Source organism: Macrobrachium rosenbergii, chromosome 22, assembly GCF_040412425.1.
Source record: "Macrobrachium rosenbergii isolate ZJJX-2024 chromosome 22, ASM4041242v1, whole genome shotgun sequence".
Lineage (NCBI taxonomy): Eukaryota > Metazoa > Arthropoda > Malacostraca > Decapoda > Palaemonidae > Macrobrachium > Macrobrachium rosenbergii.
In genome coordinates this window covers 21,900,115-21,924,128 of record NC_089762.1, presented here as the reverse complement: position 1 = coordinate 21,924,128, position 24,014 = coordinate 21,900,115, and the positions used below count along the sequence as shown (strand labels likewise).

At 36.1% G+C, this 24,014-nt stretch overlaps 1 protein-coding gene across 8 annotated transcripts in view; it reads right to left on the bottom strand.

Annotated features, from left to right (window-relative positions):
• LOC136850635 (uncharacterized) overlaps window positions 1-24,014 on the bottom strand; it is a 123,166-nt gene that overhangs the window by 33,669 nt on the left and 65,483 nt on the right. For all 8 annotated transcript variants that reach the window (XM_067124358.1, XM_067124352.1, XM_067124356.1 and 5 more), the window contains 3 exons: window positions 21,059-21,190; window positions 18,380-18,538; window positions 10,953-11,180 (listed from right to left, as the gene is read on the bottom strand). In XM_067124358.1, coding sequence (XP_066980459.1) covers window positions 10,953-11,180; window positions 18,380-18,538; window positions 21,059-21,190 — 519 coding nt within the window. The remainder of the gene's footprint in view (window positions 1-10,952; window positions 11,181-18,379; window positions 18,539-21,058; window positions 21,191-24,014) is intronic.

The following is a 24,014-nucleotide window of genomic DNA, read 5'->3' as shown; positions in this document are numbered from 1 at the left end:
CCAAACTTCATGAAAATTTGCCTTGTGTGAGGGGTTCTGGAACCTAACCTTGCATAAGTTCGGGGTATGACTGTACAGTATTAATATTTGAAAATTAGTACTGTAAATCATTACTTTATCATAAAATGTACCCTCTGAAAATGCTTATACTATCATCCTGAAACACATATATCATTTTAATATAATTTCAATAATACTTTAATATAATTTTAATATTTCAACAGCATCAATTCTGAGCATATATCTTCGTTTTAATGAGGTCATGGTCCGTCCTGAATGGCGGGGAGAAAACCAAGTTCTCTCTCTCTCTTTGAGTTATGTATTATTTAATCTTACATTATTATTATTATTCAGGGTTGGCAAAAACCAATGGTTTTTTAAAAAAGGCAAAAACCATGGTTTTTTTGGTTTAAACCATGGAATATGGTTTTTTTCTGGTTTATTTAATTAAATTAATTCCTGTGCTACTCAGCATAAAATTTCAGATATTTAGACAATATTCACACAAATCTGTGCCTATATGTGTTAGACATATCATTATCAATACACTGTAGGTATTAAAAAAAATTAAAGTTTCCATTATCATATATCTCCATATCTCGTAGAAATTAGAACACTTTAGTTACAAGTCAAAATCTTTGGTTATATGAAATACTTCAGTTAATGGTATTTATTTTTTACATTTTTTGTTTATTTGATATCAATCACCAAATGGCATTTATTTTTGTAAATTTTTTGTTCATTTGATTCATATTCTATTTTTGTTTATATATACAGTACCTCTTTTGCATTAAAAAAAAATAAAATTATTTACCAATTTCTTTTAACCTAAATATCTGAAGTTTACCACTAGTATTAATGTTCAGTTACTTCTTATGTCATATGTGGTTTTGTAACACAAATAATATGTTCTAAGATATGACTTTGAATGTACTGGTAGGTTAAACATTATGTTTAAGTACCAAAAAATTAATATTATCTCAAAAAAGTTGTGGAGGAAGCATGAAGACCTAAAGACAATAAAAAAACCAAAGAAAAAAAAACATTTAAAACTTTAAAAAAACATAAAAACCAAAAAAAACATGGTTTTTTACTGGTTTACAAACCATGGTTTAAACCATTTGGTTAAAATGGCCAACCCTGTTGTTAGTATTATTATTATTATTATTATTATTATTATATTATTATTATTATCACTTAATCTTATTAATTTTAATATTTGAAAATTAGTAAATCATTTGTTTATCATAAAAAATTGTATTTAGTCATGGAAATAACATCAAAATACACTAATTAGTGAATATTTCTCGATGAAAAAGTTTGCAAATTGCCGAATTTTTTGCAAATAATTTATAGATTTGTTCCACAGAAAATCCCACGAATCAGTGAGTCCGTGAATCTGAGAACACAAATACAGGGGTTTTACTGTATATGTATATATATATATATATATATATATATATATATATATATATATATATATATATATATATATATATATATATATATATATATATATATATATACATATATATGTATCAAGTGTTTTTGTAGTTTAGTTACGTAGATTAAGGTAATTTATGTGAGCTTGAGGGTGTGTGTGTGGGTTGGAAGTGATTGTTTTCACTGATAAAATTCCACTGCTTGAATTTCATGTTTTTGTAAATACAGTAACCAGTCATACCCTGAACTTACGCGAGGTTAGGTTCCAGACCCCTCAGCGCTTGATGAATTTCATAAAAGTTTGGCACGGTCTCTAAAAATGCTAAGAAATGCTTATTTCTAGAGTTTAAACACTAAATATGACCCTAATCATGCTCTCAAAGTATTAAACTAACTTTTAAACAATAAAGTTACTGTAATTTCATTTGAAAGTTTGCTTAATACATTACCCTTAAAAAAAGAAATAAATGGTTGATGTGAAAATATACGAGACTGTGAAGATTAGTATACTATTTCTCTCTCTCCCCATTCCACTGATCTATTATTAGAAGTCTTCTCAGCCTCGTTTTTAAAACCTTCTTTATTCTGCTCTGAAATGCTCTATGTCTCTGTGTTTTAGAATGGTGCATTTACAGTTCCTAGAGAGTACAGGTAAAATTAGATCAATTTAAAATTATCTACTGTACAGGTAAAAGATGTACAGAGAAACAGTAATAAGTAAGTTGCACTAACTACGAACGAGAGAGAGAGAATTCTCTGACCCGCTAATCAGCAACACTCCCCCTTCTTGTCATGTTAAATTGACATATCTGACAACTTTGCCTTCAGCTTCTCTTCAACAAGTTACACAAGATGAGGGAAAGATATTTGTTTGTTTAAAATATGTATCACATACAAATGTTGTAATTGCAGTTTTATTATTATTATTATTATTATTATTATTATTATTATTATTACATTTGAAAATTAGTACTTATTATTAAGTAAGAAATTTATTTATCATACAAAACAAATAAACATATACATGTACCATAAAAATTCTCTCATCTCAGTAAAAGAGAGAGAAAGAGAGAGAGAGAGATATTATTTTTATTATTTAATGTTATTTAATTTACACATAAAAACTTGAAAACTTATAAATTACATAAAAAATTAAACATAAACACTTTTGCAGGGTTTCTCAGTATTCGCAAGTGTTCACGCATCTGTGAAAAACTCGTGTATGACAATTATTTAGGTTCCAATGAAAAGTTCATGTACCTGTGAATTTACACAACTCGAATTGGTCAAATTCAGGGTATTACTGTATACTGCATACAGTCGACCCCCAGTATTTGTAGGGGATGCGTAACACTACTCCCTGCGAATAGCTACAATCTGCAAATACTTTAACCCCCTCTAAAAACACTTATAACTGCCTATTTTGATAGTTCAAAACACCAAAAACACCCTCTAAAAATGCTTATACTGCACCTGAATATTTTAATAGTTTTATCACTAAAAGTGCATTTAGTCACGAAAATTATATGAAAATACAGTAATCTGTGAATATTTCTATAGGAAAAATACCGTGAACAGGCGAATTTTCCTCGAATAATGTGTATACATGTTCCACAGAGAAATCCACGAATAGAAGAAGCTGCAAATCCAGAACTGCGAATAAGCAAGGGTCCACTGTATACATACAGTTTTTTTGGGGGAGGTTGCCTAGTACTGTGAAAGGGCCCAAATTTCATGTGTCTTTGTAAAGATGGTGGATTAGTCAGGTAATAAATTAGTTTTAAGAGATTGAGTTTTTTGTAAACCTGTATTTCTTGCTTGTGATCAACCAGTTTTTCTCGGGAAGCACCAACAACAGGACCTTTAGAAGAAGGGGAGAAGGCAAAGACAGGTGGCGAAGGAGATACTTATGAAGATGATGAAGGTGAACAGATCCTCTTCCTTGACTTCCTCTTGTGGTCACACTTGTACCTCTTCAACAGAGCTTCCAGAAGAAGATCTTTAGAGTCGGGAGATGTCACAAGGAGCTTTGAAGTTGATGGAATTGGGTGAACGATTGAGGGAGCCATGACCGTAGTCGTGGTTCCTGTTGACTCTGTAACTGAGCCTGAAGTCCCAGTTACTGGTACAATGGTGGCACGAGGTAGCTTGGTGGCACTAAGATGTGCAATTAAGTACCTCACCGAGGGCTCCCCGGGAATACCTAGGGGGTGCTAAAGGTCCCTAAGGTCCTTAAACATCTTCTTGATCTCTCCTAGACCCGAAAGAGATGGGTTAGAAGGGACTGCCTCCCTTTGCTCTGATGGGGAAAAGAAGCAGTCGCACCACTTCCCCACCCCAGGGCAAAGTCTTTGAGGCTTCTTGGGCTTACATAATTCTTGGATTTGGCTTGACACAGTCCAAGAATATAAGCAAGGATATCACCAAGAAAACATACACAAGAGCTCACAATCACAAAAGAAACAATTGGAAGGGGGGAAATCAGAGCTGAAGCTATGCTTAGAACAACTGGCTAACATCGGGCAGAGGAGGCGGGACACGTCCAACTCTGAGCGAGGGTATTAGGTAAGTGGATGCATAGCTCAGCAGGGGGAGGTGGTGAGGCTACCCCTCGCCCCTCCCACCAGTAGTTTAACTACCGAACAATCTTGTTGTGTACAAAAGCCTGCTCCACCTCGCACTAAAGGTAATTCCTTACGTAAAGACCGATGGTTTTTTATACATGTAGGAACAGCAGGAGATTTCTTTAAAGCCATCCTGACCATAACATTATCATACCACCTGCAAGGGTTCACAATTAACCCAATTTATGTCTGAAGGGAAATTTTGAAAGCAGGAACTTCAAGCACTTATCTGACAAGAAAAACTATTCTTGTTCACCAATAAACTAAAGCAAATTAACTTTAAGCATTTCTGGGACAAGAAAGTACTTCTGTCTGTCTGAGTGCTACCACTGTCACAGACTGACATGGAAAGACATTAGGTCCTTTGGGGACCAAGCTCGTATCGTGGTGTCGTTGCTATCACAGTGCGGATTGTAAGCAACAATTACTGCCTAGATTTCCCACTCCTCACAGGAGTAACATAACAGCACAAGGACCAAGGAACGGGGCTCCAGATACCCTTCCTTGACTGAAAATAAGTTTTTGAACTTAGTCTCCAGATTAGTTGACAGATATACCTGTTCAGACAAGAAACTAAGGTATCTATCAATACGTCTGATATCATTCCCAGAATACTTCAGACGTGTATTCTATAGGTTCGACATCTGAGAGGTCTTATTTTCTTACCTATCTTGGTAAAGAAGAAAGCAACTAGACAAGAAAGAGATCAGTGTCTTGATCAATTCCACTGTCCTTATCTGTAAGATCTCATCAATACCAGAAGTGAAAGTGGTTTAGCATAGCTAAAAACCATTGTTCAAAACTCCATGAACATAAAAGTTCTTGAATGTTAGGGAGGAGATCAGTCCTCTAAAGATGAATGCTCTTGTAACCCGTTATTGGTATTAAACCAATCTGGTAGTAGAAACTGATAAGGTAAAGTAGGCATGTTCCATCACTTCATGTTGCCAAAGAAGTCAAACTCCTGTACCTGTACATGGACATAGACTCCAATGAGGAACTTGTCTGACATACATCGCTCATCCAGGAATGTGTCTGATTGAAGTCTATGTATAGAGAGAGGATGACAGAATAACCCAAGGGGATGTCCTATAATAGGATGATTTATGCAGATATGTGCTAAGTACCCCTTAAACGCCAACTGGACGTATCATACGTCGACTAAAATTGTCTGTCGGGTGCCGAGCGGACGTACGGTACATCGACTACAAAAAGTTTTTTTAAATATTCGCGGAAAAATAGTTATAGGCCTAGTTTGTGAAAGATTTTAAATCACGCGCCTTGAGGGATGCTGGGAGTTCACGGATCACGCTGTTGTTTTGTTTACAAGTGTTACTGAGCCGCGCATGCGCGAATTTCTTTCTTCTCGCAATACAGAGCGTCAGCGACGCATCTCAGAAATTCTTTCGTCACTTTGTCGTAATTTTTGCACCATTTTATATTAGCCGTTACATAAAGTTTTATATAGGAAAATGTACGCAATTTCAGGTAAAATACAACAAAAAATAACTCATGGTTGTAGCTTTTAAAAGTTTTGAAATATTTTCATATAAATCACGATGTGCCAAAATTTCAACCTTCAGTTAACTTTGACTCGACCAAAATGGTCGAAAAACGCAATTGTAAGCTAAAACTCTTACATTCTAGTAATATTCAATCATTTACCTTTATTTGGCAACAAATTGGAAGTCTCTAGCACAGTATTTCGATTTATGGTGAATTTTTTAAAAAAGCTTTTTCCTTACGTCCGCTCGGTAACTCGGCTGAAAATCTCAGAAATTCTTTCGTCACTTTGTCGTAATTTTTGCACCGTTTTATATTAGCCATTACATAAAGTTTTATATGTGAAAATGTGTGCAATTTCATGTAAAATACAACAAAAAACAACCAATGGTTGTCGCTTTTATCAGTTTTGAAATATTTTCATATAAATCACGATAAGTGCCACAATTTCAACCTTCGGTCAATTTTGACTCGACTGAAATGGTCGAGAAATGCAATTGTAAGCTAAAACTCTTACATTCTAGTAATATTCAATCATTTACCTTCATTTTGCAACAAATTGGAAGTCTCTAGCACAGTATTTCGATTTATGGTGAATTTTTTAAAAAACTTTTTCCTTACGTCCGCGCGCGGTAACTCGGCTGAAAATCTCAGAAATTCTTTTGTCACTTTGTCGTAATGTTTGCACCGTTTTATATTAGCCGTTACATAAAGTTTTATATATATATGAAAATGTGCGCAATTTCATGTAAAATACAACAAAAAACAACCCATGGTTGTAGCTTTTATCAGTTTTGAAATATTTTCATATAAATTACAATAAGTGCCACAATTTCAACCTTCGGTAAACTTTGACTCGACTGAAATGGTCGAAAAACGCAATTGTAAGCTAAAACTCTTACTTTCTAGTAATAATCAATCATTTACCTTCATTTTGCAACAAATTAGAAGTCTCTAGCACAATATTTCGATTTATGGTGAATTTTTTAAAAAACTTTTTCCTTACGTCCGCGCGCGGTAACTCGGCCGAAAATCTCAGAAATTCTTTCGTCACTTTGTCGTAATGTTTGCACTGTTTTATATTAGCTGTTACATAAAGTTTTATACATGAAAATGTGCGCAATTTCAGGTACAATACAACAAAATATAACTCATGGTTGTAGCTTTTATCAGTTTTGAAATATTTTCATATAAATCACAATAAGTGCCAAAATTTCAACCTTCGGTCAACTTTGACTTGACCGAAATGGTCGAAAAACGCAATTGTACGCTAAAACTCTTACATTCTAGTAACATTCAATCATTTACCTTCATTTTGCAACAAACGGGTAGTCTCTAGCACAATATTTCGATTTATGGTGAATTTTTTAAAAATCTTTTTCCTTACGTCCGCTCGCGGTAACTCGGCTGAAAATCTCAGAATTTCTTTAGTCACCTTGTCGTAATTTTCGCACCATTTTATATTAGTCCTTACATAAAGTGTTATACATGAAAATGTGCGCAATATCATGTAGAATACAACAAAAAATAACTCATGGTTGTAGCTTTTATCAGTTTTGAAATATTTTCATATAAATCACGATAAATAGAAAAAATTCGACCTTCAGTCAACTTTAACTCGACCGAAATAGTCGTAAACTGCAATTGTAATCTAAAAGACTTGCAGTCTCATAATATTCAATCAATTACCTTCATTTTGCAACAAACGGGAAGTCTCTAGCACAATATTTCGATTTATGGTGAATTTTAGAAAAAAACTTGTTTTTACGTCTGCGAGTTATGAATTCATGCATCATTTTGTGATAGTATTTTCTCTGTGTTGCTTTGATCGTTTTACAATTTGTTATATACCAAAATCATCGCAATTTAGTGTAAAATACAACGAAAAAAAAAATAACTCATTAGCTTTAACCGTTTTGCTCACAGCGCGATTTGTATACAATTATATATGAAATTTTTTTCACGGTCATATATTCCAATATTTATATATGATAATGATATTTTTTTCATTTCTGATGGTTGCATACTAAACTTCAAGCAATGACAAAAAAGGAGCCAAAAATGAACTTTTAATCTTAAAAACTAAGCGTGCTGTGATTTTTTGAAAAAAAATTTTTTCCGCTTCGGCGCTAACTCCCGAACGCCGCCGGCATACGGCAGACACTTTTGTAAATAGAGACTCGGCATTTAAGGGGTACTCTACTTTCAACTTGTGCACTGTCAATGGACTTTGCACTATTGACAGAGATGTCCTGTTACTGTCAATGGAATGTGCATAGTCAACAGAGGAGACGTCCTGTGAGGAGATTCCCTAGGATGACATAAGTTCAGTATGCTACTCAAAAGAGGAGTTGCCCTATGATGATAGGACATGTGCTCCCCCCCCCCACTTTTCTTTACTAAGGAACCACCACAGCACCATTCCTGAACAACGTTGCCTAACACTTCAAAGCTGAACTTAATGCTTGAAGGCACAAACAGAACTAGGACATTGAAATGCAAAACAGTCCAGTCAGACTAGGACAGATAGGGGTAGGTTGAATGATGCACTTCAAAACTTGCAAATTTCTGGAATAAGTTATAAGATCCTCTAGCTTCACTCAGAAAGAGGTGAGCAGAGCATTTGTAAATGATGCAACAAGTTTCATGAGACCTTTGATTAATATTCTTTCTCTCTCTAGCTTTATTCCTTCTTTGCATTCTTCCTGTATTTACAAAAGGTTCTCCCTCTTGGTCTATCCTTATCCATTGTATTCAACATCAACAGTCATAAAACAACAAAATCTATAAGTAGCAAAACTCATACCACGTGCAAAAATGATGTAAAAAAAATCCTAAACCTTCCTGTATGACTGATATCTTCAAAAACTGCTCACAAAATTTTCCCAATAAGTGTCAATTCAAGGCACATTTACTCAACCTTCCCTGCCCCAAGACAATTTTTCCAAAGTATGTAAAATATGTTAGTTTTCTGTAATCCAGCTACTCCATCTAAGATGATGCTTTTGTTTGAACTCACTCATTAGATACATGGCATCACAAACATTGTCAAATATCTCATCTATATACAGTAAAGTACTGCATTTGTGGGCTTTAGGTATTCATTTGTCATCATGAGCAAAGTGGAAAAGTAAAATCTTAATTATATTTAATTCTAAATACATAAAATCTTTGTGAGTTTTGGAAAATTCTTCACTAAATTATTATCTAAACCAGACAAAAACAAATTATACAAATCATACTGTATGAAGTACTGAAACAAATTGTCGCGGTGTAACTTACATTGATGCATTTTCTAAGAATATCACTCGGCAATGCCACCTTCCCTGGCACTGTAGATAACTCATGACGTTATTGTACTGCACTCTGAGACAATATCAGTTGCTGCTTGGCTATGACACTGATAACATAGCAACCCCCACCCTCCACCCATCCGGAGATGGTTAGAGAACAACGACTGTGCCCAAGTAGCTTACCTCCACCCCTTCCACCTCAGACGGCACAAACCCTACCCTCCACCCATCCAGAGGCGGGAAAGAGTGGGAGACTGATTGCTGCCAAAACTGGAGGAGTAGGAGGCACTGCGTAGTACTACTGATGGTGGTGTGATATGAAAAATAAATCAGTTTACTCATTTTGGATTTAATAGAACAGTTAGCCACTTGGAGCAGGGTCATGTAAAAAGAAAAAAATACTATTATTTACAACTCTTTTCTTTTTTTAAGACTTTATTGTTTTTGTTTTTTACTTTTAATTGTTTTTTTATTCAGGCCTTTTATTTAGTGCTCATCCTCATCACTTTCATCACTGCTGCTGTCTGAGTGGCTCAGTTCAATTGAAAATGACTCAAACATGTGTTCAAAAGCAATTTCTTTCTTACTATAGTCTTCTTGAATCATTTTTGAATGTTCTATGCATTTTTTCCAGTTATCTGTAGTCACATTATCAACAGCTTATAGTGCCAGTTCTTTTTCATGAATTGCTTGTCGTTTGAATTTTTCTTCTTTACTTCTTGTTTGATGTGAGCCCATATGAGTTTAATTGGGTTAAACTGGCAATAGTATGGTGGTAGTCGGAGTACTTCATGCCCTGCAACAGCAGCAAGTTCATCGATTTCATAGCGCAACTTGGTTTTCTTGTGAAGCTGTACCATAAGGAATGCTGTATTCACTTAACCACTTGATGATATCTCCTTTTCTTGAATTTCCTGTAGGTGCCTTGTTCAGCTGCATGTTGTTCATAATAATTAATGATCTTGGAGGGATGTTTGGCATCAACTGCTCTAGAAACCATTTCTTGAATGTATGGCTATTCACGGAATCATGATAATCTCCTTTATTACCAGTCTTAGATTTGCACCAGGAACAAAGCCTTCAGAACTTCCTGTGTGGACAATGATGAATCTGCCACCTCTGCTGATTTTTGTATTAGGCCCAATGGTACCCTCCTTATCTGTCCAACACTGTTTGATGTTGGCATTTTGACCCAAGTTTCTTCATCAAGATAAATTTCTGGCCTTGGACATTCAATGCTTCTGTTGCTTTTGAGTTCCCTTAGGAATCTGTTTTGGGCATCTACAACATCTGATCTCTCCATCAATACCGTATAGCTCTGCTACTACAATGTTTCTTATATCTGAATTCCATACTCTTCAATAATTTCTGCAGGCTTATGCTTCCTTCTCTGAAATCCACTGGTGGCTTCCTCAGTCTCCGAAGCAGCAAATCAGGTGTAGGTAGCTCTCCTCTTTCATAAAAGGCAAGAATTTCTCTTCTCATCACTTCCTTGTCGAAATAATCAGTCCTCCCAAGGGCAGTCAGTAGACAATTCCGATGGAGTGGTGACTGAATTACTCCATTTCCACTCCTCTTGCCCTGGAGCCTGATCCTGTTGATTAAGCTTTGTGAAACATTCGTTGCCTCAGAGCTTTTCTTTATTATTTCTTGTATCAAGTCTGCCTTGTCCTCATTATCAAAATACTTGAAGACATAAAGGACAATATTCCTAGCTTGGCTGACGAGTCTGGCTGTTCCCATTGTCCTACCAAGGATAAGGGTAGGTGTGGTACCGGACGCCATCCTCTCCCTCTCAATGCATGAGGGTATCTGAATGATCAGACTGAATCTTGCAACTCCGGCTCACGATAACGACAGCGCTGCCAGCTGTATGAGTAATATCGTGAAAGAAGGGAGGGGATTAGGCTGGGGTGGTGGGGTGGGGTAGGGAGGATGTGGGCGTGGCCTTGCGATGTTCTTAAAATGCGTCGACTACAGTGATGAAAGAACATCTGTTTGACTACTTTATACCATATATGGTACTTGCAGTATATGTAAATACATTACAATTAAATATTAAGTTAAGAAACAATTCTATATTACTTACCAGGTCAGAATATAATAGATTATTTTTATTCCTGATGTTGTCCTTTGCACACTTCTCCAGTAGGAGCTCAACAGCAGCAGCCTGTCCCCACTTTCCTGCGACATGAAGGGGTGTGTTACCTTCATTGTCAGTTTCATTGATATTACAACCACGTCCTATGAGAACTATCATCACATCTTCAAAACCTTCCCTGGCAGCTTCATGGAGTGGTGTTGCACCAACATTATCCTGGGGAAAAACATATGTAGTTACCTAAAAGATATTTTATGTTAAAAAATATGATGAACATATTTTGAGATGATTTTAACCATTCCAATGGTATTGATTGAAGATTGGGATAAGAAAGATAACTTTAAACATTTTTGTTTCGTGTGTACCTCAGCTCTCATATACAAATAGAGATGAAAATTTTATTACAAATCTAATCACTGAACATTTGCAATAATATATATTGTGATATACCTTTGCTATTATGTATATTGTGATATACCTTTGCTATTATGTATATTGTGATATACCTTTGCAATTATTTATATTGAGATACATAAAATTCCATTAAAATTTGAACATAATACAGTATATCAAATAACAGTCACTCAATTTCATTACTAGACACACCCTTTCATGAAATTAATAAATTAAAGGATTATATTAAAGACCAACTATAAGAAAATACTTTGATATTGGTTAATCTGTCTTATGAAAACCAGGGGGAGGGGACCATAAGAGCACGTAACCCCTTTGAGGATGAACAATGGCTGCACTTTCAAAACTTTTCATGTTCAGATTCCTGCTTCTCACCTGTCTAATTCACATGGCATGTATTTAAAATTGTCTTTACTTGCTTTTATGCAACCAGACATTTTGTACTTAGCTAACAAGACTGACCAGATTTTAAAAGTTAAAATGTAAGTATCTAATATCAATAAGAAAACTACAGTACTGCATATATAAAGACACAATCTTAACTGCTAATCTTTCCAAAGAATACTAAACAATAGTGAAATTTCTCTTTCATATGAAAATGTCAATAAATTCAGCATTATATATATAGATGCTTGTTTTTCCCATCATTGTTAAATTAGGAAAACTGCCTGAGTATTTTAAGCTAAGTTAGTGTAACCAATTACAAACATCTTCATGACTGAACTAAAGGTGGTATCTTTCATTTGTCTTGCACACTGTCTTACCTGCACATTCTTTGAGTCTACTACTGTATTCTTGTCAACTTTAACCAGGATCATCATGAACACACTAATGTGGGTGACAGGCTCCTTCTTGAGACTCTCCTTTGAGTTCCCATGACAGTATGTAACTGTATACGAGCCAAATTCACGACCTAATAGCATCCACATCTGAAGGTTAATAGCCTTATGAACTGTTAAAAAACAGGTTTTGACGAAGGAAACCCCTATTTTTGGTAACTGCTGTTAGTCCTAAAAGGAGTTACTCTTATGGTCTCACCAGGACTCCATAAGACAGGCCAACCTATATCAAAGAATTCTCTCATAACTGGTCCTGGCCAGAATGGTGCCTTTACCTGACATAATGATAAAGTATAAAGGGACTTAAAGCAAGAGGGCTCTTTCCCTTGCCTACAGTGTTTACCCAATTTTCCTTCACCCTTCTCACACTGATGTGGCAACAGTGCCCAACTGGCAAAGATCACCATTGCTCACCAGGGATGTGGAAGAAAATACTCACCACAAATTCCCGTGCCTTTTTTGTCAAGGAAAGCAGATGGGGTTGAAGACTAACCGAGGCTACCAAAAATAGCTTTTTACTTAACCAAAACCTATTTATTAATAGTGAAGATGTTGTTCGCCCTCGAAAGAGTATGCAAAAGAATTTGACAGGTGATGAAATGGCCTAGCTACTAGGTAAAAAATGCAAATGACCAAGACAAAAAAAATGGTCTGTGGTAGAGTCAGGTAAGTTTTTACCTACTTCCTTTCATTCAGGATACCTATTAGGGTTTAACACTGAAGGATATGAAAAAACAAGAACCTACAAATGTTTTATTCCAAATGGTTCTAAAGTGATAGCAAATTATGCCAGGTTGGGACATAGCACTACTGCACCTCTCCCCTGCAATATCTCAGAAATATCACAGCATCAGGAAGGCGTCTATGGGACCGGAACTTACATACCCTCTACCTGCACATAGTGTAACCAAATTTGCTTGATGTCATGGCAGCAGTGTTTGAGGAAAATTGCCTCTCACAATTACCTCATAAACTCAGATTTCTTAGCAAGAAATGTCTCCAACAAAAGCCATCCACCTTTCTTATTAAAGACACTAAGACAATTCTCAGCCCATGCAGAGAAAGTGGCTTGTTTGTGATAGGGTGTAAGAAAAAAGGACCATCTGGGACATTTGCCACAACATCTGGGTAAATCTGGAGTGCTTGGACTGGAAATAATGTCTTATCAGTAATTCTGAGTTCCCATATAAGAATGGGGATTTTTTCTTCAAAAGACCCTCAATCTTGGCTAGAAATGGAATGCCAAGAGACAAAATGACAACTAAGAGCTTGGGTGATGAAACTGCCCCAATCTAAGACAGCCAGGATGACAAGACAGTCAAAAAGACCACCTTTCGGAGCACTGAGTTGTAGCTGCATTACGATTACTAATTTAAGAAGACAGTGCTCAAAGATAATTGTACAGGGACCTGGTCATGAAAAGCCTTGCACGAACCAATCTTTACAACACAAAGGACTGGAGACGGGCATTGAAAACTTCTATATTTTATTCAATGCCACACCCATAAAGCAATGGCTTCAATAACACAGCCTTGCATGACATAATTGTAGTAGCAGATATGCACTTATCCTCAAACAGATAGACTAAACAATGTCACACTTTTCCAACCAAGCTCAACTGGCTCTCAGTTTGGAGGTAATCCAACCAAACTTTCCATATGGACTGGCATTGCTGGATGGTTGAATTCTGCAGTTTTTGCACCAGGTACCTAGCAACGTTGGGTGAATAATCTTCTTGGTAGACTAGATGTTTTAAAATTCACACATGAAGGTCGTGGTTCAGAAAATAGGATGCGTATATGACTTTTCCTCCTCCTATCTGGGATACAATGGCAAACAGTATCAGGACTGGTTTTCTTGCCCTTTGTTGAAGCAGCAAGAACCAATGACTCTTTGGCCAATTTAGGTAGTTTCAAAACCTTAAAAATCTGGGACAATGGAGGTAGGATGTCCTATATTTATTCCAGTCCAGTAGAAATGTATCTCTTGCTACTACCTGACTGTCCAGGTTTTGAGACATACACTGAAAGTTGATCATTTATGTGTGGGAAACAAGTAAACTTCTGGATGTGGAAGCATGTTATCAATTATTTGAAAAGAGGGTCTGCCTAGCATCCGCTCAATCCATGGAGTGACTCATTAGGTGGACTGCTGACAAGTACAGTACTATACCACTTTTGCCTGAGCCATCTATAGGATAGACACTGACTGCACTGAGAGTGGCTGAACCGGAACCTGACCTCTTGATGCACGTCACTGCTATCTTACTAACTAGGACCAACAAAATGTGGCAGGAATGGAATGAAATATAGAGTTTAGGCAAAGGCCAAGCACTGGGACCTACAAGGTAATTTATCTCTAAAAGGAAAACTGAGAGTACAGTAGGTAGGTTTGAAAGGTGTGACAGGAGGAAAACTTCACAGATGCACTATGAAACAATTGTTAGGAGAGGATGGATAGCAAGATAGAAGATAATATGAATGGAGGTACAGCAAAAGGAATAAAAGGGGTTGCAGCTAGGGGCCAAAGGGTTGCTTCAAAGAAACTTTAATAATGCCTACTGTGCAGCCCGTGAAGTGCGCTGACAGCATTAGCCATCTACGGGGATAAGAGGCAGGAAAAAGACACAACTCCAGGATATTGAAGTGACACTTCCCTAAAACAGGTAGCCACCTTCCTGCTACCTGAAAATTGTCCCAGTGGCCTCCCTAACTTGTTAAGGAGGCATCCATGTGTATTACTCCCTACATAGATAGAGGAGTCAGTTCAACCCATTTTGTAGAGCTCCCTTCCAGGCCCACGAACAGAATATCCTCTCAACTGCCTACCTTCATGGCAAAAACCCAGATTAAGTAAGGAACCTTTGCAGATCCTTCCTTATTCTGTTTTGAGTCTGGCTAGGAAGATAACCAACTACAAAGGATATCCCAGCAACATAATTGCCTGGAGTGTGCTGACTATTACTCTGAGATCTCAAAAGAACTCTTTTTTGGTAGTTCCCACAATTGTCTAGGTAAACTACCAATTGAATGCCTTCTTTTCTGAGTTCCTGGACAACTATTGCTGCTAATTTCTGTAAAAAATCTAACACAAAGAGCAAGACCTTGAAACTGCAACCTGTCCTTCCCTATCAGAAACCATAAGTAGGGGTGGAAGGGAATTGTACTAGGGGCATGTTATTGTGTCTCTTTCTGATTGATAGAGGTGGTCAAAGTCCCACAAGGAATGCATTAAAGTACTTGGCTAGCAGTAGTCATCTGGAAAGTGCAACACACAGTTCTTTTCAGGCTGAGGTGTTACTCCATGAAACCATACAGTGCCACCATAAAGTCTGCGTGAAGGTCTTTGCAACTGCAGCCAAAACAGTCCTAGAAGACTTTGAGAGCCTCCTCATAGTTACTTACATATTAGTGGATAAGGCTAGGACAGAAAAGATGTGGAACCTTCCATGGAACTAAGATTTGGTTCTCAGTGGCACAAACTACTGGGTGGCCACACTGAATTGAAACTTTCCTATTCAAAAGGAAGGGCAAGTGTTGTCCATGCTTTTGTAGAATTGCCAGATACTGGATATATGAAATAAGCAGTTTTATTTCCAATATTTCTTATGCCCCTCAGTAACTAACAAATTACTTAATATCTGCCTCCACATAATTAATTGTTATAGGAGTGAGGTGCAGAAAGCTGGTGCCACCAAAGGGGGTTATTGGTTTTCCAGGATTATAGAGGTACCAAAATTTCCACTGAAACTGAAAAAGGGGTTGCCTCAATGGCTTTTGTTGTCATACATGCAGGAAATATGACCATCTCCTTTGGCAGTTTCTAAATGCCTTCCAAATGACAGGCGAAGCACCATTCTGTACTAGGAAAAAGCAGTTCTATCCAGAAAAATTCCACATATTCCATCTCAACCACTGTTTTCCTTTCACTGTCCAGGTATCTGCTATCTGGTGAAAGGATGCACATTGAGGCATCGTGCCAAAAGTTGTTAGAACTGGTGTCACTGATCCTCCCAGCTTCAGGGGGTTACAGTTTGAACTGGTCATGATATTAGAACCAGTCAAAGCTATGAAAATAGGGATTTAAGCAACAAACTTAATTTCTCTTTACCCTTGGGTTCTTGGTTAGCTTGCTCTCAGGACCTAAATCTAAAAAATAAATTTCCCTTTTTACTCCACAAACAAAATTGATTTACACAAAAATAAAAAAAACCATCAACTAATGAGCTTTAGTCATAAAATTCCTAATTAACAAGATTTTAAAAATTGTCAAAGTTGACAGCAAAAGCAAAGGCATGGCATAGCCTAATTCAAATTCCCCACCTTTATGGATCCAGTGGCTAGGAGAGTTTGACAATTATGCCTAACTGTTAAATTTTTAAGAATAAACTTTTTGCAGGAGCTCTGGATTAGAGACTTAGCTTTCCTCTGCTGCAACATTACGTTTACTTAGCATTCAAAAATGTTCCAGAGCATGATTGGGGTGTGTGAATAACACAGGAGACCAAAGAGTAATGGGAGTCTTGCCAGTTTGTGCGCTCTTTGCTACATCTGTATGAGAAGGGCAAAGGAAAACTGGGTAAATGCTGTAGGCACAGGAAAGAGCATTCCTCTGCCAAGACCAACTATAAGAAAATTCTTTGATATTGGTTAATCTGTCTTATGAAAACCCGGGGTAGGGGACTATAACAGTACGTAACCCCTTTGAGGATGAACACTGGCTGCACTTTCAAAACTTTTCATGTTCAGATTCCTGCTTCTCACCTGTCTAATTCACATGGCATGTAAATTAGTCCTCGAATGCAGCCATACTTCTACTGTGGCATTATAAATCTACTAGGAATTGCTGTGGCTCGAATTAACAGTAAAAGCTAATGTACTGAACTTGTCTACTATTGAGAGAAAGTTGCTCTGACAATGAAATTGTTTACAAAACCATCTCAGTTTCAGATTATATTCTTGCATGCTTCTTGCATGTTAGTCAACGAGATATTCAACACTTCTTTATTTTTTTAACATGCAACTATCTTCCCTTTTAATGTAACTATCTTCCCTTGTAGAAACATTTACATGTCAATCTTGTGCCAGAGAGAGATAACAGCAGCATAATAATCAAGACAATAAAGAACAGTCACATTCTTTCAAGATGAAGATAAATTAAGATAAATTAAGAGGGTTTGATTTTGTTCTCATTTTTTATAACACAGCCACTTTTTGTCCTCAAAGGAATTACCCTTATGATCTCGCCAGGGGTTCCATAAAACAGACCAACCAATATGCAAGAATTCTCCAATAGTTGGCCTTGCCCACAATCGAGCCTGTTGACACACTGATGAATTATAAATGGCCTCAAGGCAGGAGGGCTCTATCACCTGCCTTACGCAACTACAGTATCTCAGTCTTTCCATTCACCCTTCTTGCACAGATATGGTAAAAGTGCACAAGTTGGTCATATTTGCCATTACTCTTATGCTGTCATGGAAATTACCCAAAGACGTCGGCTCCTAGTTTTCCTACTTGTTGTTCATGGTGCCTTATCACTGAAATGCCGCAGTTATCTACTGAAGAAAGTTAAGTGCATAGTCTTAAGCTCTATAAAAATCTATGTACAGAAGGCTCTCCTAAATGGAGCCATAGAGTCAGACATGTTAATTTGTCAAGTGTATCTCTTCAATGTCCCCATGGACTCCTCCGAATGGAGAATGATCCTCAAACTGTCAAAATTGAACAAGGGGAAGTTCAATTGGTGGAGTGCTTAGGAAATCATCGGAGGAGTAAGGCTTTGTGATAGTCTCCACTTGCAAAAACAGATGGTTAGGACACTACTCTTGCCCTGGCTATTTTTCTTGGTTAGCATTAGTCATGCATCAAGGCTCTATTCAGGTGAATAATTGCCCACAGTATCTCTTCTTTTATCACAATAATTTTAGTTCATGATGATAATGGAAAACTCCAAAGCATTTATTTATTTTGGAAAGCACAGTACAGTAAATGAGAAATTATTGATTTTACTCACTATACAGCATGACTTACTATTGAAATATTAAAAAATTCCTTGAAACTTCTTACTCTAAGTTCAAGGATGAAATAAAAACCAATCAGATTCCAGTTTCTAAATTCATACTTACTACTCTTTGTTTCATTGCCCTAAAGTACTGCTTACCTTAATATTAACAGAAGCACCCTTATCAAGCAGAGCCTTGACAATGAAGAGGTGACCCCACGCAGATGCATAATGTAAAGGTGTCTTCCCATGAGCTTCATCTACTAAGTTTGGGTCTGCACCTGCATCCAAAAGGGCTTCTGCTACCAACATGTCTCCCTAAAGAGGAAATGGCATATTTGAAAGGGGATTCTGACTGGGTAATGTATACAGTATTACTGAAAAAATCTGCAGCCCTTGTGAATAAAAATTATATAGTTCAATCAATAAACATAGCAAAAGTAAGTTTTATCTGTTAATTCAATTGATCTTTTAAGCATGAAAAAGAAAAAATCTAATTTCATTTCAATTCCATAATAAGAGCCTTTCATCTCCCATGTGTTCTAATAGTTGGCGGCGCACGTGTGATCTGAGCTGAGTTGAAATGAGTGTCTCAGTCACTGAAAGAACCCCTATATCTTTGTAAGAGGTAAGCATCCTACCTCCAAGTGGAGTAGCCAAATTAGGTCAGAAATGTATTTCACCTTTGACTACTGCTTATTAATTGAGTTATTTTGCATTTAATTTACTGTCAGAATTTGCAGGTAGCACTTTTAGCAATCCTAAACACAAATTTGTAAAAATCAAGACAAAGGTGTGATGTTCATACGTCAAACATGCCAACATCTTTGAATGCTGTTGATCACTACAGTCACTTGGCAGATGCCATAATGATAAGAATAACTCCCTCGATCTTTTTGCTTTTGGATTAGTCTGCAGTGCTGTGATCTTGAGTGGTATTTATACACCTACTATCATTTAGTACCAAATAGAAGTTTTTTATGTACTAGCAGCCTACTTTCAAATGTACTTTTGGTGAGTTATTAGCATGCTAGTTGTGTCGCTGTCACTGGAAGAAAAACATTCCAACATCATGCAATTTGAATTTACCTTAGTTTTTGTACTATTTCTCATTAATGCACCAGGATTATGTATGTGACTAGTAAGGACATGCATGTCCTATTGTTCAATATTTAGCTATATTCACATTCCCTAACATATGCAAGACTTATTATTTGATTTTGCTTTTAGTAACTTAGATAGTACCACCTAACTTCCAATGCTTGATAATGGCATACGATTTACATTTGGGATGAATCTTACATTAGTATGATAAAGCTGTGATTTCTAAAGCAAGAATACAAAATCAGTTTAGACCAAAATGACTGAAAATTGAAGCAAGTTTTATATTTCCCAAACTGGATGTTTTACTGTCATATTAAGAAGAATGGTGTTCTCCCTATTCAAGAATTAAGCAGAGGTTCATTTGTCATACTTAAATATCTTTACTTTAATAATTTCATTTCAGTGACAATTACCTGTGCACAGTGTTTAAAAAGTTTTTTGTTAAAATTCTAACTCTGTGGAGATAAGATTAACCAAAAATAATTTGAACGCTTTTGTTTTCATTTTCATAAATCTACAACTTAAAAACACCTGTGCTTTGAGGTGTTAATGTACTATGATACTACTGCATTTTGCCAAAAGGCAAAGGGGTGTAGTGGAGAGTTTGGAATCCTTAATTAGGGAAATTGACTGTAAATGGCAGAAGACTGTTCTTTGAGGCAATTGTAAACAACTCAGCTAACAATAGCATTCTTTAAATGATTTGAAAATCCTCTAATGGGTGGGTATATGGGGTTCCCAGCTCCATAGCCTATACTCCTCTTGGAGAAAGAAATGGGGAACTGATAAGGTATAGTACAGTATTGGGGTTTTGCATATGCATAATTTAGAAAATATGTAATAGTACAAATGTTTAAGAAAGGAAATTTGGATATATGGCTCTTTTTGAACCAAAAATGAAAGGATAATCTTCAAGACTAGAAAGAAAAAAGAATGACTGTACAGTATTTGGTGAGGTTAAAAGATGAAGGGCAGGGGGAGGACAATAGCTCTTCTTATCTGGAAGATTATGGGGATGTATACAAAAACAAAAATGTCTGTGTAAGGATTTTTTGGCTGAAACTGAGTGTAATAGGAGACAAATCTGAATTAGCAACGAGCACACTGCCCAACAACGGAAAATATTCATAAAAATATATTCATAAAGAAAGAAAGGAAAGTGTACAGTAAATTATTCATAAAATGAACAAATTAAGAAAGTGAAAACATTTTCCGGAGGCCATAAAATTGAGTCTGACTAAGATTGGAGGCCAAAAAAGGTTTATTTACTAAATGGAAATATAGCTGACAAAGAAGAGAGGGCACAATACGGAGGTTTAGACTACCTAAGTGAACAGAAATAGAAAAACTCCTATGAAATGGGTTTTGAGAAGGCTTAGCTGTAAGGAATACATGGTTTAAAAAACATTCATATATACTATGCTGGTACTTGGGAGAAAGATGGTGAAAATAATGTTTAGGTACACGAAAATGTGACTGAGGTAATCAAGGTGAAAGAAAATAAAACAGAAATGGAAGTAAAAGAAAATTTAGGAGTGAACATGAGCATGAATACTGGAAAAATAATTTGTATGAGTTAACATGAGCATGTATACTGGGGAAAATAATTTGAACGAGTGAACATGAGCATGTATACTGGGAAAAATAATTTGTATAATAGGGAAGTAAATTTAGAGAAGACATATAAGTACACTATAAAGTCACAGAGAAAGAAGACATATAAGTACACTGTACCTTAAAGGCAGCTTGACACAGGACAGTATACCCATAAGGATCCCGTGTGTTTGGTGCTGCACGTCCTTTGAGCAGACTGACAACTTGAGCAACCTTTGAACTATCAACTGCTGTCACCAAAAATTCGTTCACCTGTAAAGAAAACTTCCTTGAGTCTTCTCTGACTTTTTCTTATTATATTGTAGACCTGAAAAAAAACACCATTCATTATCAAGCAGGATGATCAGTTAATGGGAAATCAATGCTTAGCTCTATGAACTGAAGAGGAGGTGTACCTGTCATTCATTTTTCTTTTTTTATCATGCATCATTTTCTCTCCTTCCTCACTGGTATCCCTATCCCAGTCGGGCAGGTACACTGGTTCTACTCTATTGCATGATTATATTCCAGCCTAAACTCATCTTCATACAGCTATCCAAAAGTACATCAATTAATAATAATTCATGGCAGATTAACTACTTTTTCTTGTAGTTATACATATGATTTATGAATACCAGGTAATATACAAGATTTCATTTCTAACTAATTTGTTCTTTGGTTCATGATAAATTTCTAAAAGAATATGACTGTTCCGTATGCAGGAGAGCCATAATCTTTTATACTTATTTTGAAAAAAATGTTGATCTGATTTTTTTCAGTTTCAGCAGAGAAATCTTAACATAATTATGATCTTCTCATTCCCTAAATGAGCATACTACAATTTTACTTTCCCATTTTTTCCTTGATAAGGGCACTACTGTATTCAATCACCTGTATATTAAACAGATAAAACGTTTCACTGCTCCACAATATCAAAAGAGTTAATGTGACTTACTGTGTAAAAATAATTACTTCTGATATAACTTTGCCTTGGGTTGTAATTTCTCCATTCCACACAACTTGTGCTGGTTTTTGGGGAGAAATATAATTTCACATTCAAGCCACAGCACAAATGTGTGGGGGTGCAGAGAAAATATTGTAGCTCTTGTACATTATCCTTAAATAATGATCTATATTTGATGAGCCCTTCATGTAAGAACCACGGGTGTTCTCAGAAAACCTGTAAAGTTTTAAGGTACACTAGAAAGTGATCTGAGAATGCATAATGGGGCCTTTCATCTTTCAAGAGCAATCAAGTCAGTGCATCTTTGAAACATTTCCACAGAAAAAAAAACTATTTTTGATTAGTCTTTACAATAAAGTTGTAATGTTACAAAAAATTCCATCTACTATACATAAAAAAGATGACTTGTAGAATTCCCCAGTGCATCATGGGATTCAAAAGGGTTTTCTTTCAATGATCTTACTTGTGTTCTTTCAATGAACAACCTTCTGAAGAGGTGAAATAGTCCATTTCACTGCATTTCAGCTATTCAAATTACCAAGTCCAGTTCTCATTACACTACAGTTGGATGCCAGTGACAGATATATGAAAGATGTATACATTAGCTCAAAAAAAGATCACCAGTCTTTATTTTCCAAAAGAATTCGATATGCACCACAAGAATTGCTCAGCTACTAGAAAAGAATGCTTCCAGTATCGTGAGCATTATGACATTCTGAAGTATATTAAGCTTGAATTACAATGTATTCTGGCTTATAACAGTCATAAAGGTCATAACTTTATTCACAAATGGAAAAATGAGACTTGGTGACTAATGAAGTGGAACTTAGCACTTTCTATGTATGAAGTTGTTATTAAACATGTTAAAGCCAGAGATGTGTCACTGCTAATCCTTTATCAAGGACAGCTTAATTTTTTATTATTGAGTGTATTGTGAATACAAATGTTTTCACTGTAATTCAAACTTTCCTCATTTAGTGGTGGAGGAGCTGCATATTAGTAAGTAATTCTCCTTATAAACTCAACCTTGTTGTGACACCATTTACTGTATAGCAAGTAGTAGTGATTTCCATTTGGCAGGTAACTTGTTCCTGCCATTCCTGCAAGGTATACAAGAACTCTGTTGCTATGTTATGGAAAAATATATCATCCTTTTCATCATCTTCACTTCAAGCCTTCACACCACATGACCAAACAGCTCAAATTTCTGGCATCAGGCCCAATGTATCATTTTTGTCTCCCCAACTGCCTACTTATCACTCCATCAACTTGAGAAATGCATTTCGAGAAGTGTTACTTATCTGAAATGTTACTTCTCCCAAACTTTAAGGAGAATTCTAAAGTGACAACTCTCTGGCTTATTATATTCTTTGAAAGGTGTTCAAACCACTGCACCTATTCTGTATGTACAGTACTCTAGCCCCAACTGTTAAACTTTGAATATATCTTTGACAGTGCATTCATTTGCAAACAGTACAAATACCGAAATCCAATTATCACAGCATCTGCAGCACATTGCATAACAGTAGCAACTGCAGCACAGTGTTCCAAAGCTGCACCATCTCTGATGAATTTCCACCTCACCACTGTATAATCATATACAGTATTGAACACCCAAGGGTCAAATCACCCTTTCATCTTATGATAACTATAACTCAAAAAAAATTATGTATTTATTAAGATTACTATCAATTACTGATAATTATTACTAAAAAAAATTATGTATTTATTAAGATTACTATCAAGTCCTGAACATATTTGCAAATGCACAACAGAAAATATGAACTGAGGTTTTAATTGCCTAGAAATTACGTTACAACACAGCCTGCAACCCAACCCCTCCCCCTCCCCACAAACAAATAATTACTGTAGTGAGGAAGGGAAGAGCAAAGGATACGACTCACCTGCAAGCATAATGATGATAACTGCTCCCTAAACAAATAGCAATAATTTCATATGGATATGAGACAGCTCGGACATTAAAAAAACTCACTCTCTCTCTCTCTCATACATATTTATACATACACAATGGTATTGTCATGTTTACACAATACTGATTGGTAGGATTGGCTATAACTCATATGTATAAACAATTATTCTGGGTTATGCAAAGTTTTCCAATGAGACATCCTA